General features: G+C 48.7%; 2 protein-coding genes and 1 long non-coding RNA gene across 3 annotated transcripts in view; all 3 read right to left on the reverse strand.

Annotated features, from left to right (window-relative positions):
- The window catches only part of LOC126541686 (uncharacterized), a 219,438-nt gene that overhangs the window by 171,949 nt on the left and 26,580 nt on the right, over nt 1-20,909 (reverse strand). The gene's annotated exons all lie outside the window — the stretch shown is intronic.
- LOC126541694 (uncharacterized) lies at nt 2,983-5,729 on the reverse strand. Its single transcript, XM_050188581.3, has 2 exons — nt 4,272-5,729; nt 2,983-3,937 (listed from the first exon to the last, which is right to left on the reverse strand). The coding sequence occupies exon 2, from the start codon at nt 3,908-3,910 to the stop codon at nt 3,233-3,235; it is 678 nt and encodes a 225-aa protein (XP_050044538.1). The 5' UTR covers nt 3,911-3,937; nt 4,272-5,729; the 3' UTR covers nt 2,983-3,232.
- LOC129387623 (uncharacterized) lies at nt 8,578-9,991 on the reverse strand. Its single transcript, XR_011892527.1, has 2 exons — nt 9,851-9,991; nt 8,578-9,540 (listed from the first exon to the last, which is right to left on the reverse strand). It is a non-coding gene; the product is annotated as an uncharacterized lncRNA (long non-coding RNA).

Genomic DNA, 20,909 nt, shown 5'->3' on the forward strand with positions numbered 1-20,909 from the left:
ACAAACACACACACGCACGCACGCACGCACACACACACACACACACACGCACGCACGCACGCACACGCACGCACGCACGCACGCACGCAACGCACACACACACACACACACACACACACACACACACACGGCAATCATCTCATGGAGCTATAGTTGGCTTTGGCACGACAGGAGTGTACGCGCGGTTGTGGCCTAATGGTTGGAGCACCGAGGTCAATAGAGTCCGGGAGGGCTCGCGAAGAAAGCGTGGTTTTTAAGAACACTCGGAGAACGCGATTTGCACAAAAACGTGGTGATTTGGGCTTGCAATGAGCCCCATACACACGCTGTCCTAGCAACAAGCGCCCGGTTGCAGGAATGGCTTAGCCGCACTCGGCTCACGGACACCGAACTTAGCAAGCTGCGGCTCGACCGCGGACTTTTGCGTAAGCCACGCTATACCTTTCCTCCTCGCAGCTCGGCGTTTCTGACGCTGCATGCTTCTCGAAATGTCCACGGCGCCAACCCATGGCTCAGCGGCCTTGCACTCGGTATTGTATACGACATGGTGAAGACGGGAGCTTGGCAGGAAGGACGCCGTCTGTATTATATACATTAGCAGTGCAAAGGTGGTTGGGCTTGTTCTGGTTAAGAGAGGGATGCAGACTTTATTGATAAGTCGGAGTCGTCAGAAACGAGGGCATGCGACTTCATGTGCAGGTCGTTGATTATGGTATACACAGTGACCTTTATCGTTCTCTCTCTTATACAGGCGCACACACACGAGCGAGCACTAAGGGTATTCACAAAGTTTCATTAGGCGCGTGGACCTTAGAGACACCCGCAGCGTTTCCATTGGTTGTGATGATGATGATGACTCCTTGTGTAACGGTACAAACCCACTGTGGAGGATAGGCCACGAACCGCGCGTGGTAATGTATTAAAAGCCGGCCGATCCCACACCGTGTGGGAATCGATGTTATGCGAAGCAGTGTGCGGGGAGCCTACCAAGTTAACGAAACGACCATGAGAGCACCAATACGAAGGTGACTGTTTCATGACCTACATGACACACATATCATGATATTCATGTAATGACCGATCATTTATGTTCGTAATGCACTCTTATCATACTATGCCAATTTTGGTACATACCAGGATAACGAAACGCCCATGACAGTACCAAGACGTAGACGGCTTTTTAATGACCTACATATGACACACATGTCATGATATTCACGTCATGACCCATCATCTATGTTCGTCATGCACTCTTGTCATACTATGCCAATTTCGGTACACACGAAGATCACGAAGATCATGAGAGCACCAAGATGTAGGCGGCTAGATAGATACTGTCAAAGTGGCAAATGTTCGTCAAGAAATGCATCGCATTTAATAGTAATGACGGAAGACAGTACTCTCGTCACTCGTACCTGTTTTCTTTCTTTTTCTAGAATGATGTTTACTCTCGACTTACCCAAATGCAAAGTTCCTTATCGGCACGCCTGTCTCTTGTTTAACATGCAAATAACATGCAGAGCTGTGCTGCGATCGACTACGTCCTCCTAAGCTGCTGACGCAAATGCACCGGCGGAACCGTAATATTGATGGACGTCTAAAGCCTCTTTCCATTTCCTTGGACAGTAAGACCTCTTTAATTTAATTAATGAAAATTTGCCCTTTCTTTAAGGGACGTTTTAATGCACTGTGCTGCAGTTGAACACGGAAAACCTCACAAGGTGTCGCCTTGAGCGCCTGTAGCCGACAAGAAAGAAGTCTGCGTCGCAATATTGTGCAGAAATTTAGTTTTCGTTTTGATACTAATAAATGTACTTGAAACCGCCCGCTTCTCGGCCAATCCCACGCATATATGAGCCACTATTTGGAGACAAGACGGCGGTGTCAGCTGTGAGATCCTGCGAGGGGCTGCTGGTATCGCAGTAAATTAAACACCTGAAGTGTCGCTTGAATATGACTAATTTATTAGAGCGCAACTATTAGGCGCCCGTTCCTGGATTGAGCGTCGGCACCGGCGCGAACGCGTGCGTGTCACTGCTAGCGCGTTCGTCGTCGTCGTCGTCGTCGTCGTCGATCGTCTTCTTCCACAGATGGCTCCGACGCCGCTCATCATGCTAGCGTTCCCATACTGCCCTCCCTCTGCGAAGGCGCTGACGGTATCGATCCCCTACCAGTCGGTGCGTTGATTTCGATCTTAAATTCTTTGCCTCAATATATCGCTCGCGCTTTCGTCATCGCCGTCCTTCACAGCTGGCTCCGATGCCGCTCATCATGTCAGCGTCCCCGTATATATACTGCCTTTCCCTCTGCGGAGGCGCTGGCAGCGCTGGCCCACTGCCAGTCGGTGCGGTGACTTAGGTCACACATTCTCTGCCTCAGTATATCGCGAAATGAAAACATGTATAAAGCTGCGCTCAAAATTCGCATTCGGGTGTACCGTAATCGTCGGAAATATTTTTCTTCGGTAAATATATATCTAGTGAAACTAAGCTGCGTGGCCTTCCGGTCCCTGACGATGGCCATTTTTGTCCATACCCGTTACCCTTGGTAGCGAGCCACAATATTGGTAGATGCTCACCGGGGTTCATTGGAAAGTTGCGGGATCATCAACGATTCCCGCGAACGTTAAGGTGTTGGTGAAATTTTTTTCGCACCCCCTCAGCACCATACATGCTATGCAATTCCACCCGATTTCTCTTTCCCATTCGCATTCATTCATTCGAGAAAGGCCAGAAAGTAATGCTCTCTCTCGAAGAAGAAAATGCAAGAGGGAGATAACTAAGCAACGAAGGAAAATAGTGTTGAACTCCTCCTTTGACTTGTCTCGGGAAAGAGAGAGACTGCTTGAAATTGTTCTGACGGCGCGCCCTTACTGCCAATGCCGGTACGCCTTCCAACACACATGATCGTTGTCAAGGCTGGTGATCGAAAATTGGATAAATAGAAGCATTACAACTTCATCAAAAACACTGTACCACCACGTGGAGGGTAATAATTTTAACGTGCTATACAGACATTTTTTCAAACAAGATAAGCGTCAACAAACTTTACGGAACACTCGTTCTGGTTGACATCGTCCCGGAGGCGTCCACCAGGTAAACGAGTCCGTGATTCGGAAGCCACGCCCGTGATCCTGCTTCTGGATACCATAGCTGGCGGCTTCCTGTTGTCACGTGAATGATGGCTCGATTACGCGGCGCACGACCGCACGGGCTCGTGTGGTCCTCGGTGCTCAGCGACCAAGACGCGCATCGTGCGGTCCGCCGTGGGGGCAACTCTTGTTGGGAACTGTACTGCCGACGGACACCGTCCCGTAAGTAATGACCACGGGACCGTCACCGAGTCCTCCCCACGGGTCATGCTCGGCGGCTGTCGGGTCCAGCAGTGCGTTGCCGCAGCTCTCGGTGTTCTTCGCGCACAGCAGTGCCTCATCGTCGTCGTCGTCGCCGTAGACGCCAGCGTTCGGCTTACCCATGGCGCTGCTCTTTTTCTCGTGGACATTCTCGTAGCTAGCAGTTGGCTCCCGGCGCTGCAGTGATCGAGCGTGTTGGGTCTTCGGGAGTGCATCGATGTTGTAATCGTGGATGGCAGCTTGCAAGTCGACCACGATGTTGTCGTACTTCTCGGTCCAGTAGCAGACATGTTCATCGGCGACGACACCGGGGCAGAGGCCGAACAGACGCGGCAACCCTGAGTCACGGACGGAAGGCGGCGCCACGACTGAGAACGGCGGCGCAGTGCTAGGCGACGCGACCGAGATCATACCGAAGCCGCCGTCGCTAACGTCGGTATACGCGACGCCCATGTCTTCGCTGTCATGGTTGTACGTAGACGGGGTGCTCTTCGCCGCACCATCCAGCTGGTTTCGACGCTGCCGCCGTTTTTCTTCGCGGGTACGGCAAATGGCCATCGTGCGGAAGCCGCAATAAACTCTTATCTGCGACGGAGACAGAAAACTGAATGTGAGGAATATACTTCTTCGATTGCCGTAGCGAGAAATCAATTCGTGGGGAATGTGTACGGTCGTACTGAGACTTCCGAAGAAGTCCGTGCACACAACCAGCGCAGTTAAAAAGATTAAGACAGGTTCCACATAGGCTTAGAACTCACCTCGCCGAGTACATCGCTGTGGTTAAAGTACGTGGGCACGAAGCGAGCCAATTTCAGTGCTCTAGACGCTATAGTTTCGCCGCTGTAGAGCAGGGCGGCACTATGTCAGCTATAATCGAACAGTGAAGCAGCGGATGCTGATAAAGAAAAGCGCCACTTACTCGTCTCGGCGATGTTGCAAGGTGAGAGCGGAGTTGGCAGAAACGTGGCAGGCTCCGCTTCTGGCACGCTCGGTGTGGAACGCAAGCTCACGTGCGGTTTTGTGCACGCGATCTTCATCTTTCTTTACGGAAAACAAGGAGATTTGTTTTTTGGAAGACGGAAGACGGTATACGTGAAATAATTTTTCTTGTTTAGCACGAATATTTTCTTGATATCGAAATAACTAATTTTAGAAACGCTAGCAGCACTCTCGTCTCCGCTGTTTGAGACTACGAATTGTTCTAGCGCTATAAAGAAAGAAAGAAAGAAAGAAAGAAAGAAAGAAAGAAAGAAAGAAAGAAAGAAAGAAAGAAAGAAAGAAAGAAAGAAAGAAAGAAAGAAAGAAATAGGACGAGCAAAGTGATGACAAACGACAGTCCTCTTTTCACTGGTGCTTGTGTTCTCGTTCGGTTTTAACCTAGAATAATGCTTACTTTCGGCGTAAGAGTTGCTTAACCGGACGCCTACTTTCCGTTTACGGAATAGCTTAATACGTAGACGTGAGCCACGGTGCTCGCGGCAACACCTTGCGAAGCTGACTGGCCAACAATAACACTCGCAGCTGTGCGCTGATCGACTGCGTCTTACCCAGCTGCCGACGCATGTGCACGTCGGCGGAAACGTAATATTGATGGACGTGTCATGCCTCTTGCCTTTGACGGGAACAGCGATGCGAGACCAGAACGTTGCACTGTGGTTGAACGTAACGAGCGCCACGAGATGTCGCCCCGAACGCCTGTAGCGGACAATTGCGGCCGTTTGAGCATCGCAAGGAAATTGTTCTTCGGATGCTGTACGCGCATGTCATTTACCACCTGGCCCACGTCAGAGGCTCAGATGAAGAAATATACAGGACGTGCTACAAGCAGCAGAGAACGCCACCCAACAATATATATGCACGAGCAGGACTACAAAAGTGCACAGCACAGAAATTCGGAACTGCTCATAGCCAGAAAATGCCCCCCCCCCCCCCGAAAAAAAATAAAGAAAGAAAAGAACTGACCTTCACCGCTCACTGTCGAGGGTGAACCCGTTAACAAGCTTAAACAGGCTACGATAGCTTCGATCCTGTAATTCAAACAAACGCAAAGGCTACGTACACCCCGGCGCGACACTCAAAACAAGTTAGCCAGATAATTAGCATTATCTGAACGATCACCAGCCGTCATCTAGGCCTAAAGGAATCGGACATCAACCGCATCATATTTAATCATAACCTGCATCACCTAGCTATCACGTGCCTAATCACCGATTCACACAGAAAGAAACGATGCAGCCATATAGCCATCGTAATATGCACAGCAGTGAAAACGGCAGCGGGCATCCCCATCCACGTCCTAACGACTGCACTATTGCAAATATATAGGCCTACATAACACCGCGGCAGAATTAATTGAATCTCAGAAAGTAAACCCCGGACAGAGCGACTTGAACACCCCCCCCCCCCCACCCCCCCACCCCCCACTCACCGACGAACGAATAAAGGTTATGCTATACTCGCAACAAGCTTGTCCAAAATAGGCACAAGAACTTACCTCCCTGACCACTCATAAAATCCTACACAGAAACCAACAACTCCCACCTGTCCACCTAGATTGAAGCTGGGCATGCTCCCCTCCCTGGCAATGAGCGTGCTCATACGACAGCCCGAGGTGTCACCCTCCGAGCTCCACCGAGAGGCCAGCCCTAACTAGACAGGCTGGAGCGGACACCACTCACCATACGCACATATACTACAGCACTGCATACTAGCTGTCTCGTAGAACACCCTCTACACTATACGCGAAACTAGCCCGTCCAGAAGAAACTAGCCATACGTTCCCTGCAGCTCCGTGCTCCGGCACGCCTTCTATCCTACTCGGTAGGGAGACCGATGCCCTTTTCTTGCGGAAGACACCCAAATCTTTACCAGTCCACGTGAAAATGCCCTAAACCACTCGTCCAAGCTGCTGTATTATATACCATGCACTCCCAATGAGAATGTGCTCTTTCTAGCAGAGTCCTGGACGACCAGCGAGGACTGATGGACCGGCCAGACAGAGTGCAACAGCAAAAGGGGTCCTGAACTCTGGGAATAACTAACTCCACCCCCTGCGAACAAACTAACTAAACACTAATGAAATTTTAATGCGAGCATTTTTCTCCGAGTGCAGCCGCTCTTTCGCGGGAGGGCAGGCGGGTCGTGTATCTCGCGATTTAAGTGAGCCGATCCAGAGCTTGAGAAATTCTATAGAGCTTGAGAAACTCTAGAGAGCTTGAGAAACTCTATGCAAATCATGAATGCTTTGCGTTATGTAGACTACAATTGAGTCTGCCGCATTTCTTTTTTTTTCTCCTTTCTACTACGACTACTTCATATGATAGCGGTAAATAATTAAGATAGCGCAGTAAATAATTAAGCGCCGGAAGAGTCACTGAAGCCTGCCGATTCTTTCCCTCTTTCTTAGTTTGTTTGTTTCTTTCTTTCTTTCTTTGCTCATTTGTTTCCTTGTTTGTTTCGTTCGATCGTTGTTTGTTTGTTTTTGTGGGGCTTTCTGTGACTCTTATCCCACTTTGCCTGTACAGCTGTGTGGCCGAGTAAACTGGGCTGATCCCGGTGACGCTGTCGAAGCCCTTATTCTGTCAAAGCTGGGGACGTATTCTCCGATGGTCATTGTCGGAGATATCCCTTTCAGTGCACACTACTTGGCTGTTTAAGCAAAACCGGTGGAGCTTATTGGCTGGTTAAGTGAAACCGCTCGAATCGCACAAAGCGCCGTGTACTTCGTCAAGCGGAAGTGGTGGTATCGCCGACACTGATCGTTCGAGAATACAGCCCCTCAGAAAGGGTGAGACTTCGTAGGCCGATCCTGATAGCAGGGCCCGATATGTCTTAGCAAAGGTTTCAATGCATGCACATTGTTTGTAAAATGGGCCATTCTGAAGAAAGCGCAACATCACATCATTCAACGCATCACAGCATTGTAGAGTTAACAGAGAAGTCTGTCGCTTGACTTTGGCGATCACCTTCTGACGTACTTTGCACAATCATTCTTTGTGCATAATTACAGCGTTGTTTTCAGCATACTATTACGAAGTCTGCTTGCATGCAGGATTTCGTTTTTCTTCGCCAAGACTGCTTCCATTATTCTGCAGATGACACTTTTGCTTTTCGATCTTCGACCGTTGCCATTTATCAATTTGAAGCAAGCCATGAGATTGACAGCGCATAGTCTGGGTTCTTGGATGGTGGTGGTACCAGCATTTATTTATTTATTTATTTATTTATTTATTTATTTATTTATTTATTTATTTATTTGTGTATTTGTGTATTTGTGTATTTGTGTATTTGTTTATTTGTTTGTTTGTTTGTTTGTTTGTTTGTTTGTTTGTTTGTTTGTTTGTTTGTTTGTTTGTTTGTTTGTTTGTTTGTTTGTTTGTTTGTTTGTTTGTTTGTTTGTTTGTTTGTTGTACTCTGAAGGCTTTACAGCATTGTGGAGGGGAGGGCAAAAAAGCAGCAAAACAGAAATGAATGAAAGAGAATGACATGTTGACATAAGGTACATGGAATGAAATGGTGACATACAGATCATTGCGCTATGCATGCATACACGCGCCAAAGAAAAAAGAAAAGAAGATGCAAAAACAAAAAGAAAAAGACATCAAAGGGACCTCTTAAGGATAGGATGGGATAGGATAGGATAGGATAGGATAGAATAGGATAGGATAGGATAGGATGAATTTTTTTTTTTAATGCCGGCAACAGACGGTTGTTCCTCGCCGAATCTTTCTGGGTTAGTAAGACTGACGGCTGAGGATGGCAGGTGGTTCCAGTGACGGCTAGTTTTGGGTAAAAATGAACGGGAATATGTTACCGTGTTTCCTCGATGAATATTCCCGCGAGCTTGAATGTGTCGATGAAACAAGTTATTAACAGTTATTCAAAGCCTCCGCCATTGCTTTGTATATACTAAGCTCAGTATCAAACATATTATGCAACCCTACGCTATTACTATTTCTCATTCGCTTAAACCAAATCGACATTAGCCAATAAGTCTAAAGTTCGTGGACAGTCACGTCAGCGCCCTGTCGTAGAACATTCAAGAGGGAAATCATTGTGAAAACCATGTTAATCTAGCTATTCTACGGGAGGAAGACTCCTAGAAAAACTACTGACGGCGCACCTTTTATTCTGTACTCCCAATTGTCTAACCCTTCCCACCCCCCTTGACAGTTAGTTGTTCATGGCATAAAAGCATTACATCAAGAACACACCGTACTACCATGCGCAGGGTCAAAATAATTTAATGTAATATTTATACATATTTTACAAAGATAACAAGCTTTAACAAACTTTGCACAACGTTCATTTCGCCAACTTTGATCCAGAGGCATCTACGAGGTAAACGAGTCCGTGGTTTAGAACCCACGCCCGTGATTCTTCGCCAGGATATCAAGTTTGTTGGCGCGTCCATGCGCGCGACGGCTCGGGTTGTTATCGCAGCTCGGTATCCTCGAATTGTGTGCTCAGCAGGCACAGCTACTATGACACGCACCGCACGGTCTGCCGTGAGGGCAACGCCTGTTGGGAACTGTACTGCCGACGGACACCGTCCCGTAAGTAATGACCACGGGACCGTAGTGCCCGTCACCGAATCCTTTCCACGGGTCATGCTCGGCGGCTGTCGGGTCCAGCAGTGCATTGCCGCAGCTCTCGGTGTTCTTCGCGGCAAAGCAGTGCCTCCTTGTCATCGTCGTCGTTGTCGTCGCTGTAGACGCCGGCGTTCGGCTCACCCGTAACGCTGCTGTTTTTCTCTTGGGTGTCCTGGTAGCTACCGGTTCTCTCTGGGCATCGCAGGAATCGAGCGTGCTCGGTCTTCCTGAGAACATCAATATAGCAATCGTAGACGGCAAGCTGCGAATCGAGCTTGGCGTTGTTCTCGGTCCAGTGTACGCGTTCGTCGACGACGAAACAGAGGCCGGTGCTGAACGGTCGCGCTAACCCAAGGTCGCGGATAGAAGGCGGCGCCACGCCCGAGAAGGGCAGCAGAGTGCTAGGCGACGCCACGGGAATATTGTCGAAGGCATCATCGCTGATGACGGTGCGCTTCATGACGCATGTGTCTTCGCAGTCATGGATGTACGTAGACAGGCCGCTTTTCCCCTCGCTATCCGGCTGGCGTTGAAGCCGCTGCTGTTCCTTGTGGCCCTCGCAAATGGTCATCGCCATGCAGCCTAAGAAGTTCTTATCTGCGACAGAGACAAGAAACTTCGATGTGAGAGCTAATTCCCCGAGTGGCCGTAGCAAGAAATCAATCCACAGGAAAATGTGCGGGAGTTCTGGTGCTTGAAGATAAGCAGGGATAAAGGAGAGTGTTCAGCGTGAGCAAAAAGGTAAGACATGCAGGTTCCACTTAGGCTTAGAATACTCCTCGCCGAGTACATCGCTGTGGCTAAAGCAGACCCGAAACGAGCCAACTTCAATACAGTACGCTAGCAGATGCCAGCTTTAAATGAACAGCAAAGGAGTCGAAAGGGGAGCAAAAAGAGCGCCACTTACTCGTATTAGTGGCGTTCCAAGGTGAGGACTGAGCTGGCAGAAATTGGACAGGCTGCGCTTCTGGCACGCTCCGCTTTTAGCACGCTCCGAGCGGAACTCGAAGCTCGCGCGCCCTTCTTCGTCTTTCTTTGCGCAAGACGGTACGCCCACTTCGCATATATTTCTCCACCGCCTAGAATCGGGTTTTGCCCTAACCCCCGATGTCGTTGCCCGCTGGAGGTCCTATATTCCCAAGGGACGAAGAGGAACCCGTGCACAACGAAGATGAGGACACATCGATGGAGTTCGACCAGCCGTGCTCCGACAGCTGCGCACCATGCCATTCCACGGCCAAACACCTCTTCTGGGAGCACAAGGCTCATAAAAAGATACGTCGCCAATATACCTAGACATGACGACGATTTCGATCTTTATGAGGCCTGTTCCGTTCAGCGGACGGCCCGACTCGATGATAAGCGTGCAGTGTACGACTCGCTTCTGGACTTCGCTGACGAGTCTGGTTTGCTGTTCAGACTGTGAGGCCCACGCAGGCGGCTGACTAACCATTACATGCTTACCCTCCCTCTGCCTCCACATTCCCGCAAATGAATTCCGCAAGCCCTACAGCATAGGAGAGAGCACCAGCCTTTTCAATAAAGATGTCATTCTTTCATTCTTATTTCTGGTTTGGATAACAGAGGTTTTCAAGAAAAGGGCAGACTTAACTCCAATTGACATCTACGTAAAGCTAATCATACTTGGTGTGATTGGCTCATGAACGATGTGTGTTTGTGTATATACAGGGTGTACGTCCCAACTATCATGCACCAAGACTCAAAAATATATGCAAATGCTGGACAGAACCAAGGTAACGTTGTTGTTTGCCATCGGTTGGACATATTCAGATTTTTTTTTGCATTCCGCCCAATTACATAGTTAGTCTTAATTAATTAATCAACTCCTCCAATATTGTAATTGGATGAAAAGCGTGAATGAGAAAATTGTAGCGCAACATGAAAAACTCCCGATACAGCTTTCTGTTGCTACGTGCTACATAAAAGTGTTTTTTCCGAGCGTGAAAGAAACCCGCGAATGCACGCTGTCAGGATTGGGGGCTCAATCCCGTCGCTCGTGATCCGTTGTCAAGATTGGAGTCTGGCATGAATTAGAAGGTAGCTGGCCCATGCCGTCGTCAAACTTATCCACGCTGAGGACGTTGATGAAGGGAAGGACTGCTTCTCGTCGAGAACGAGGAATATGGGTTTATTTACAATATTTATATCAGTCTAACATGACTGTTTTAGAAAGTACATCAGTCTAACATGACTGCTTGAGAGAAATGTCAGTCCAACATGACTGCTCAAGGAAAGTGTGTCGAGCATCCGCACAACAGCAGTTTTTAAACACTCGGTCCTCCCGCGATACAAGGCGGCGAACGTTCACAAACCAGCCGTCTCCCGCAGGACGGTCTACGCACACAAAAGCACAAACGTTCGAAGGTCCGGAACCGACGTCAGAGGGCCCCGTAGAACTCGGAGCCGTTCCGGGTAGCGCGTTGGGGAGTTTGGGAACAATAGTTGGCCCGCCGAACTCGTCCCGTCAGAAAGTCGATTTAGTCACGCTGTGGCATGTCTTGCACTGCAGCTCGCCGTCCTTAGCAGCGCCGGGATGTTGCCGCATATAGTCGTAAGTGGGCGGCAATCTTGCACTGTAGCTCGCCGTCCTTAGCAGCGCCGGGATGTTGCCGCCTATAGTCGTAAGCGGGTGGCAATCTTGCACCGCAGATGGCCATTCTTAACAGCGCAAAGTGCCTCGAGCGGCCAGTCGCGCGGCACTTTTCATATAAGAGGTTCAGCACGTACCCAGTGCTCCAAGTTGACGTCAAAGAGTTTCACTGAACAGTGCTACCTACCCAGTCTCGTGAAAAGAGGTTTGTTTAAGAGCGGTACATGTGTACACATTGCCGCATACTCAGCCGCCCAAGTTAACGGTTCGGCGGTTTGTTTCGAACCCCGTTCTCTCAGCACAGAATCCCGGTGCGCTACCCATTCGACCATGAACTACCCAATGGTTGAGGTATACGCGGGAAAAGGGTTAGGTAAACATGCAAACATACACAAGCACAAACATAGAAACATATATACATAGCCCCCACCAAGTGCGTGAAGTACCCTGAGAATGCTAACGCACTAGCAAGTATATATATATATATATATATATACTGTCTACCTCGAACCAGGTTCCCTTACTTCTTTGACGTCAAGTGGTAATGCGTGTTGAAAACGGCTTCATTCTCAGTACAAATCTGCCTTTATGTCACTGGTTTCCGGATCAAACCTGAATATTTGTGGTAAATTTCATGGGTCATGCGATATTACTCGGCAAAACGTAATATTTTAGCTTGACGCAAAGAGCTCTTATTTTAAAATTACTCTAGCATTTACTTTATCAGAGCAAAGTCATTAGGCCGGGAGTTGAGAACACCTGGGCCGGCTATATGTGTCAGAGGTGAAAGGCAGGCGCACTGCGTTTTAATGCCGAAGCATTATATGCCCCATTACGCGAAAATCCGGCGTTTTAGTCCACGGCGTGAGCGAATGATGGCACCAAAAATGGCCGACGGCAAAGATAAAACCACATAAGGAATACTCGAATTGACGTCAAATTTATCAGGGAGGTTCCTGTAAACAAAAGTAGGTTAATGCCTTTGAAAAGAATAGATAAGTTTCGGTCTGGGTGGGAATCGAACCCGGTCCTCTGGGGTGAGGCACGAGCACGCTTCTCCGACGCCATGGCGGCTACACGTGACAGGTTGAGTAAATAGTATGTGCCTAGTGCGTGCGTCATGGCGCACGTCACGTCGCAGCCGTCTGACTTACTGAACGCGTGGCCTAGTGCGAACGTCGTTGGGCACGTGACGGCACGGCCAATGGGTAGGAGGTGGCGCCACGTCATGATTCTATAAAACAAAAAGCATTAATGTACAACTGAACCCCGCTGAACGGTCCTTCGACTTATGAACTCCTCGCGGGCAAGCGAGCGCGTTTCATTTGGCTTTACCGAGGCACAGTTAAAACGCAGGCGAGAGCTAGTGGGGACAAGGAAAGCGCAGAAAAAAATATTTCACGAAAGCGACTGTAAGGCTTTCGCATGCTCACACGTAAGCAGTCTTAGGTCTTCCTTCCTTTCGTTTTCTTCCTTTCTTTCTTTCTTTCTTTCTTTCTTATTATTATTATTACTGTTTTTTGTAGATTCAGCTTGTTTGTAATTAGTAGGCTGTCACCGACTATAGGCAGAAAGATAATTCAGGCCGAAATTACTGACAGGCTGGACTTATTATACATCAGTTGGTAATCTGTTGGTTTATTGGAGAAAATACTTGCGTTCCTTCTGGCTGATTCTAGATCAATTTCGTATTCATGACTGCTGACATGCGCACTTGCTTTTAATTCATATAGAGTGTTTCAGCGAACACTTTCAAAAATTGTTAAAAGCTGCCCGTGGCAAATAGTTCTAGTTCATGAGCTGATCTACTCGAAGAGGCGGATATTACTTGCAAAAAACGATTAAAATGCATAATCTACTAATTACAAAAAATCACTAATTATTTTTAAGCTAATTACCTTATGACCTATATTGCAATTTACAAATTCTAGCCCCGTGGATTAAGAAATACGCGACAGTACTTCCTTGATCCTACATTAAGTCTTGGAGCGCCATCACAGCTTCGCCGTGGAGACGCCACGCTTTTATATCGACTATGGTTGGACGTTGCCTTTACCAAAGCCTATGCATTCCGCATAGGGATGACCGACACCGCAACCTGTGAACACTGCGGCTATAAAGAATCGATTGAACATATCTTGTGCACCTGCCCGCAGTACAGTCCACAGAGGGAATGCCTTCGCCACGAACTTTACCAGCTGGACGACCAACCACTATCGGAAAAAATAATTTTACACCATCGACAGGACCTACCGTCAGAGAAGAAGGCCGTGCAAGCACTATTACGCTTTTTGCGATCTACCGGCCTTTGTGAACGTCTTCCACTAGAACGCCTTTTGTGTGGGTGTGCCTCCGTGTGTGCGTGTTCTCTTTTTTTTAAAACGCTGTCCTCTCTGTCCTCTTTCTAACCCCTATCTCCCATTCCCAGTGTAGGGTAGCAAGCCGGAGACTGATATCTGGTTAACCTCCCTTCCTTTCCTCTTCATCTCTCTCTCTAGCCGTGGACTTGGAACGAATTGCCAGGATGACAACACTTTCGAAATAATTACACACACACACACACACACACACACACACACACACACACACACACACACACACACACACACACACATACACACATACATACATACATACATACATACGGACATACATACATACATACATACATACATACATACATACATACATACGGACATACATACATACATACATACATACATACATACATACATACATACATACATACATACATACATACATACATACATACATACATACATAAATACATACATACATACATACATACATACATACATACATACACACATACATACATACATGTAAATGTCTAGTCATGCGCGTTTTGTGTTTACGCCTCAACAATAAGTGATTCACGTAAGACTGGTGTAGAAGAGGTGGAAGGCGCATCGGCTGGCTAGCTGGTTATTAATTATCTCGTTATAGGCATCTCATTAAACGCCCCTTTCGTGATCATAAGAACATGTTCTGTCCCGCTTAAATCAGCATCCGTTGAAAGTTGGCGCTCGTGTGTCACTTCCTTCGCCCCCGTCTTGGTTTTGCGCTGTTGTTGTTCAGATCGAAATGAGCGACTGCGAGGGCATCAACAAATATGAAAGAGCGCAAGAACTCAAACGAGTGATGTCGAAGCGGATATTCCCGGCATAAATTCGGCTCCCTCCCGTCTGCACTAGGGTATTCGTATATGGTGAAACGTATAATACGAATCAAGTAAGAAAAAAAATTTACCCACGCTTTCGTGCGGACGATACAAACCTTTCCAGCTTGCTCCTTGTCAGTTGAGACATAGGGTGTAAGAACAGGGTAAAATGTTTTGGTTCACTGGCAACCATAAAGAGAGCATCGGCTATGTCCGCACATCGGCGGTACCTGCAGTGTCTTCGAGGCATACGCATATACGCTTCAGTTCGTGATAATCCCCACTGCGGCGTCCTATACAGTTGGCGAACGTACTCAAGACCGAATTACAGCGATGAGGCATTGCGTGCGAACCGCAGAAATGCTATATAACAAGTGCAGGAGTCTTGACCCTTGCTCCCTCTAACACTCTGCTGTTCTTTGCTGACCTGTACCTCAAGGGTCGTTCCACTGTCCCCATGGTAGCACTGTGTCGAAAAAGAAAAGAAATGAAATACCAGAGCACAAATTAAGGAAGGCGACATGATAACAGCGCCAGGTGAGAGACAAGTGAACGCTTGGTCATTACTACAGCGCTGTCCCTTTGCTCGTTACACTGTCACTCGGGACGCAAAGAAAAAAAGTCATTTATCTCTACTTAACGTGCCACTTGTCCAAAGATGCGTCCTTTTGTGTGGAAGGCATCCCGGACGAAGAATTCATCTTTATACAGCGACACGCACTCGCGATTGCTACGGACTCTGCGACGGATATAGCTGGAACGATGCAAACTGCTTTTACCGCTGCAGCTTCGAGAAGGGGCGAGCATCATGCTCGTAAACAAAAGCCAGTCGGCGTGGACAGAAGCCCGAGGATGAGGAAGGAAATGGCCGCGGCCCGGACGAGGAGACGGCGATTCGTTCCAATCTCAAAATTAGGGCGCGCAGCTCGGCTTAAACGATGCGTTGTTTGTACGCGGGACTAAACGGGCACCGAGGGGCATTTATCCGCGCGCGCGAGAGAGAGAACACGCTCGAGAACATCGGCCGACAGCAGCGGTGACGGCGGGGCGGTTACACGAGGTCCGAGCAGGCCCGGCCGGCGCGCTCAGTTTGCCAAGAGCGAGAGTGTCCCGCTCGGCCGGCCCATTGTTTCCGAGGGTCCCGCTCGCCGGGGTCGGAGGTCGGGACGCCGCCGCTCGCCAGAAATACCGGCCCCGATCTTGCTAGCCTCGGCTGTGGCCGGCTCTGAGGGGCGCGGAGAAAAAAAAAGAATAAAGAGGTTTTCTTTTCTTTGAGCCCCTTCCCGCCTCCGTTTCACCTTTTGTTTTTGTTTTTCTTTCGTTTTTTTTTTTTTCGGAGTCTACAAGGGGCACGTACAGAGACAACTACCGGCGGTAGCAGCCGTCGTCACGACCTCGGTGACAGTGGACAGGGACTGGACGCGGAAGTGACTCACCGACTTTGTATACACTGGCCCCCAACTCGGGAGAACCGACTCGCTTTATCAGCAGTCACTTGTCTCCTCGATCCAGTGACGCGGCTCTTCGGAGTGGACAACGATTTGCTGATTCCATATATATATACATATTTTAGATGTAAAAATTGAGAATGTGGGCTACATTAGAGCCGGCTTTCCCCAAATCTAAATTCCAACAGCAAATAATAATAATAATAATAAGAAGAAGAAGAAGAAGAAGAAGAAGAAGAAGAAAATATGAAAAACATATATCGACGTGCACTATACACTGATGCAAATGTAGTCTCGAGATCCCAGGGCTGCCAGCAGCGTTATGATCTATAGATCTTCGAAGACAAGGACTGCAACCGACGTTGCGACTCGGAGGTCTTTAGTGCCAAAGCTGAGACCAATGCTGCAATTTTGAGGAACAGAGCAACGGAGTCTCGGAATTCGCAAAGAAGAGACCTTATACACTTTTTTATGTAATACTTGCACGTAGCGGATAGTTCGCAATAGCTGTCAGATAGCTGACATATAGCTGTCAGAGCCCACCAGACCAACTTTGTCGAGTGGTGCGGTCTCTTTCTCTCTCTCTCTAGTTAACAATGGGCCAACCGACCTTAAATGTGCCTGACGACGATGGCTCGCCGGTCCCACGTGTGGCATTCTTTTCCTTGGAGTCGCCTGACGAGGCTTAATGACGCAAGGAACACACACTAACTAGTTACAAGCACATACGATTGTCACCCATAAAAATCCAAGAGATCACACAAGTACTTTTCATGTGCACATACGCTTCCACAGCAGAAGCTTCCGAACCTCGCTCACTGCGCTTTTATTCTCTCGATTGCTTGCTTACAGTTGCAGTGAATGCACGCAAGCGAGTGCACGCTTGCCTGTATGCATTTAGTTGTGATGAGCTGGGGCTGAATTCACAAAGCATCTCGTTCGCAAGTCCTGTTTGTCATTGGCCGCTGGTCTTCCCTAACCGAGCGGCAGGATAGCGAGTGATCGCCGGGAGGAAGAAGACGACGTTCACCCTGCGCTAGCTGCTTCCCATCCACCGTGTCTGAGAACTTGTCATCATCATCATCATCATCATCGTCGGCATTATCACCATCGTCATCATCTTTATGGACACTGCAGGACGAAGGCCTCTCCCTGCGATCTACTAGCACACGCAAATTTCCTAATTTCGTCGCACCACCTAGTCTTCAGTCCTCTACTGCGCTTCCCTTCTCTTGGTACCCATTCTGTCACCCTAATGGTCGAACAGTTATCTAATCTGTGCATTACATGACCTACCCAACGCCATTTTTTTTCTCTTAATGACTGTTAGAATATCCTCTATACCCGTTTGCTCTCAGCATCCAAACCGCTCTCTTTCTGTCTCTTAAAGTTATGCCTAGCATTCTTTGTTCCATCGCTCTTAGCGCGGTCTTTAACTTGTTCTCAAGCTTCCTTGTCAGTCTCCAAGTCTCTGCCCCATATGTCAGCACCGGTAAAATGCACTTATTGCATACTGATTGAGTACTTTTAAATAGCCTTTATATGTCCTTGGAACAGATTTCTCTTTATCTTGAGCCTCCGTCCCACCTTGGTCAGTGTGGCAACATGTCTGACATGACGACTGGCTGGCATGCTCTCACGAACAGTTCCAGCATAATAACCTTTCTGTGAACACGGGCTCAGCACTCAACCTTTGCCACACGAGCGTTTCCTTTACATTTGGCCCCGTACATGAATGAGGGACGGTAAAACTGGGGATCGAACGCGCAACCTCGTATTCAGCAGCCCAACATCTTGGCAGCAGATTCGTCACGATGGATATGTAGAGTTAATCTTAGTAACTGCCCCTATTAACTGATGTTACGGTCCATGCGCTATCTTCACCTGGGTCTTTAGCACACTCGCTATACCTTCCCTGTCCAGATACTCCCACGACCTGACTCAACGCATTTCGCCATCACACCTCACTTTCCGGGAGGCCCCTTTAACTACAACCAGACCTCTTTCTTAGTAATAACCCCCGTTTTCCTCGTCCTCATTGCAAGAAAAAAAGAAAAAAACACACGCTGTCACTCCTCATTCGAGCTTGATCGAGACGACAAGAAAAGCCACTGGCGAAATGTACGTGTTCCACTTCCGACGGAGTTCGAGGCTCCAAATTGCTGTTTCCGGTACGATTTGCATGCACGTTCGTGTAACGAGAAAAAAAAAGGCGCATGCAGGTTCGTGTAACCAAACAGAAGCAAAAGGAAAAATAAAAAAAAAGTCGTCCCACTTGCAGCGAACCTCGCTCATTCGGCCGTTGCGCGTGGCTAGAATTCTCTACGGTCCGCACACTAAAACACCCCCGGCAGGTCGTCGCGTTCCGGGAAACTCGAAAGCTAGCAGCGCGCTAAGAGCGGTTAGTTGCGCTAAGGAAGCGGTCGCGAGGGTCTCGGCGCAGGACCGCGTTTCCAACGCCGCGCGATATGCAACGGGCCATTAATGGGCAGTGAGGAGGGGTGAAACTAAAGCACGCGGCCTTAATCGGGTGGCGCTGATCGCGCAATGCGCTACCCCGCCCTTCGACTTCTTTCACGGGTCGACCATCAAGAGAGGAGTTTGGGGGGAGGGCCAAAGGATCGGGGTCAGACTGCCGGGAACCGCTCTCCCCCTCGCTAGACGTAAGCGAAGTGAGATTGGGGTGGGGGGTATCACTAATTGGGGTCCGCAACTTACTGCCATCGCACAGCGAAACCCCACTGACGAGACAAACGCACGAGGGAGGCGACTGACAGTTTTCTTTAAAGCCTCGAGGCGGACACCTCGCCGCCATCATCTTGAGCACCCCGAAAACACTGCGGCATTGACGCCCGTGCATGGCGTGTGCACTGTTGACGCCGACTCCTTTCTTCTCCGCAGAGCGCCAGCGGCACGGACCTGCGGCAGCGTGGCGGCGGCGGGCAAAGAGCCTCGACACAGCGGCGGGCTCTTCCGTGCACCTCCGCCGACGTATGAGCCGGGGAAATTATACACGCCGCGTCTGTGTGTGTGTGACTACTATGCTGGCAGGCTGCCCCGCGGCCGACAATGAGATGCGTGACGGGGCCGCACGTTTGATTCGACCCTCACGCGCGCGCCGCCGCCGGCATCGAGAGAAAGAAAACGCAGCCGCTGTTTTACTAGAAACCGTGCACTGGTGCGGAAGCTGGGAGCCCCACGAAATGCAGACAGAAATTAGTTCTACGGTAACCATTATAAGGGTCTTAAATATAAGAATATACATAAGAGTACTGCAGTGTCGTCTGCTCGACGTTCTGCGGACGGAAGACGACGCTGCGGTGCTCCTGTGCCTTCTCATGAGGTTGTTTGCAGAGTGATTTGTCGGTTTGAACTGCTCGAGGAGCTGCTTCCAGCCAATGAGCGTTGGCTTACGTACACGTCTCAGACTGTCCGAGACATTCCACGATGACAAAGTCGAAGAGTCCACGTACTGTAACGTGGTCTGTGCGAGAGTTCCTTGGAGGAGCACATAGATGCGCGACTGCCAGCTTATGCGCCACGCAGAAGCACGAACTACAGGGTAAAGCTTTCTGTTATCTGGTTTGCTTGGACAGCTTGGACGCTAGCTTGTGCAGCAGTGCACCGATTTTGTGGCACAGGGTATAGACGAGGGGGATAGGCGGGGAGCAGTGGCATTAAGGGCCTCGCAGACGTCGGAAAGCGTACGTGGCGTCGTCGTCGTCACCGACGGTCAACGACGTTTTACGTTGGTTAACCATGAAGAAAAATTGCCTGCGTATGCTGCCGGATAGATATGCAAGCTATGCATAAGTAAAACGTACTAAACGTGCCGAAGAAAAGAAAGAAAGAAGAAGAAGAGCCCCGACGCGACATGCATTCACCGTCCGCCACTCCCTGGAATACGGCAGGACTGGTTCTTGAGGGTATCAGGTGTGTGGCTATAGTCGCTTTGCGGCTGAAAGATCGAACTTTCCTAAAGAAAGAAAAGTAATTCCGTAGCCAATGATCCAAAGGAGACTTCGACACGATGCGACATATATGTCGTACTTTCGTCACTGCAGAGACCCTATAATAATAATAATAATAATAATAATAATAATAATAATAATAATAATAATAATAATAATAATAATAATAATAATAATAATAATAATAATAATAATAATAATAATAATGTAATATGTACACTGTGGGACGAAGGTCTCTTCCTGCGATCTCCATTTACACCTGTCCTGCGCCAGCCAATTCCAACTTGCGCCTGCGAATTTCCTAATTTCATCACCCCACCTAGTTTTCCGCCGTCCTCGAATGCGCTTCCCTAGTCTTGGCACCCATTCTTTAACTATAATAGCACACCCTAAACATAATGCAGTACTGGTTGTTCAGGAGCGTGGATCGAGGCAACTTTCAGTATCTGCGGCTCCACAACGGGCTTCTACGGCTACCTTTTATTAGCGATGCCAGGCGAACCTCCATAGTCGCCAAGGTATATAAACTGAAGACGTGCTTTATCGCAACGTATGACATATATCTCGCACAAGAGCAGCTGTATTACCCGTGCACAAAACCGTGCGAGAAGCGGCCACGAACGGCGCTATATAGCTAACACTCGCATGGCCAGGTCACGTATACAACAAAAATGTTGAAGTTCCTCCTTGGCGCTCAGGAAATACAACAGAACCTACCAACGTGAACGGAGAAACAACTCTGCTGTAGCTCATTT

This window comes from Dermacentor andersoni, chromosome 2 (genome assembly GCF_023375885.2).
Source record: "Dermacentor andersoni chromosome 2, qqDerAnde1_hic_scaffold, whole genome shotgun sequence".
NCBI lineage: Eukaryota > Metazoa > Arthropoda > Arachnida > Ixodida > Ixodidae > Dermacentor > Dermacentor andersoni.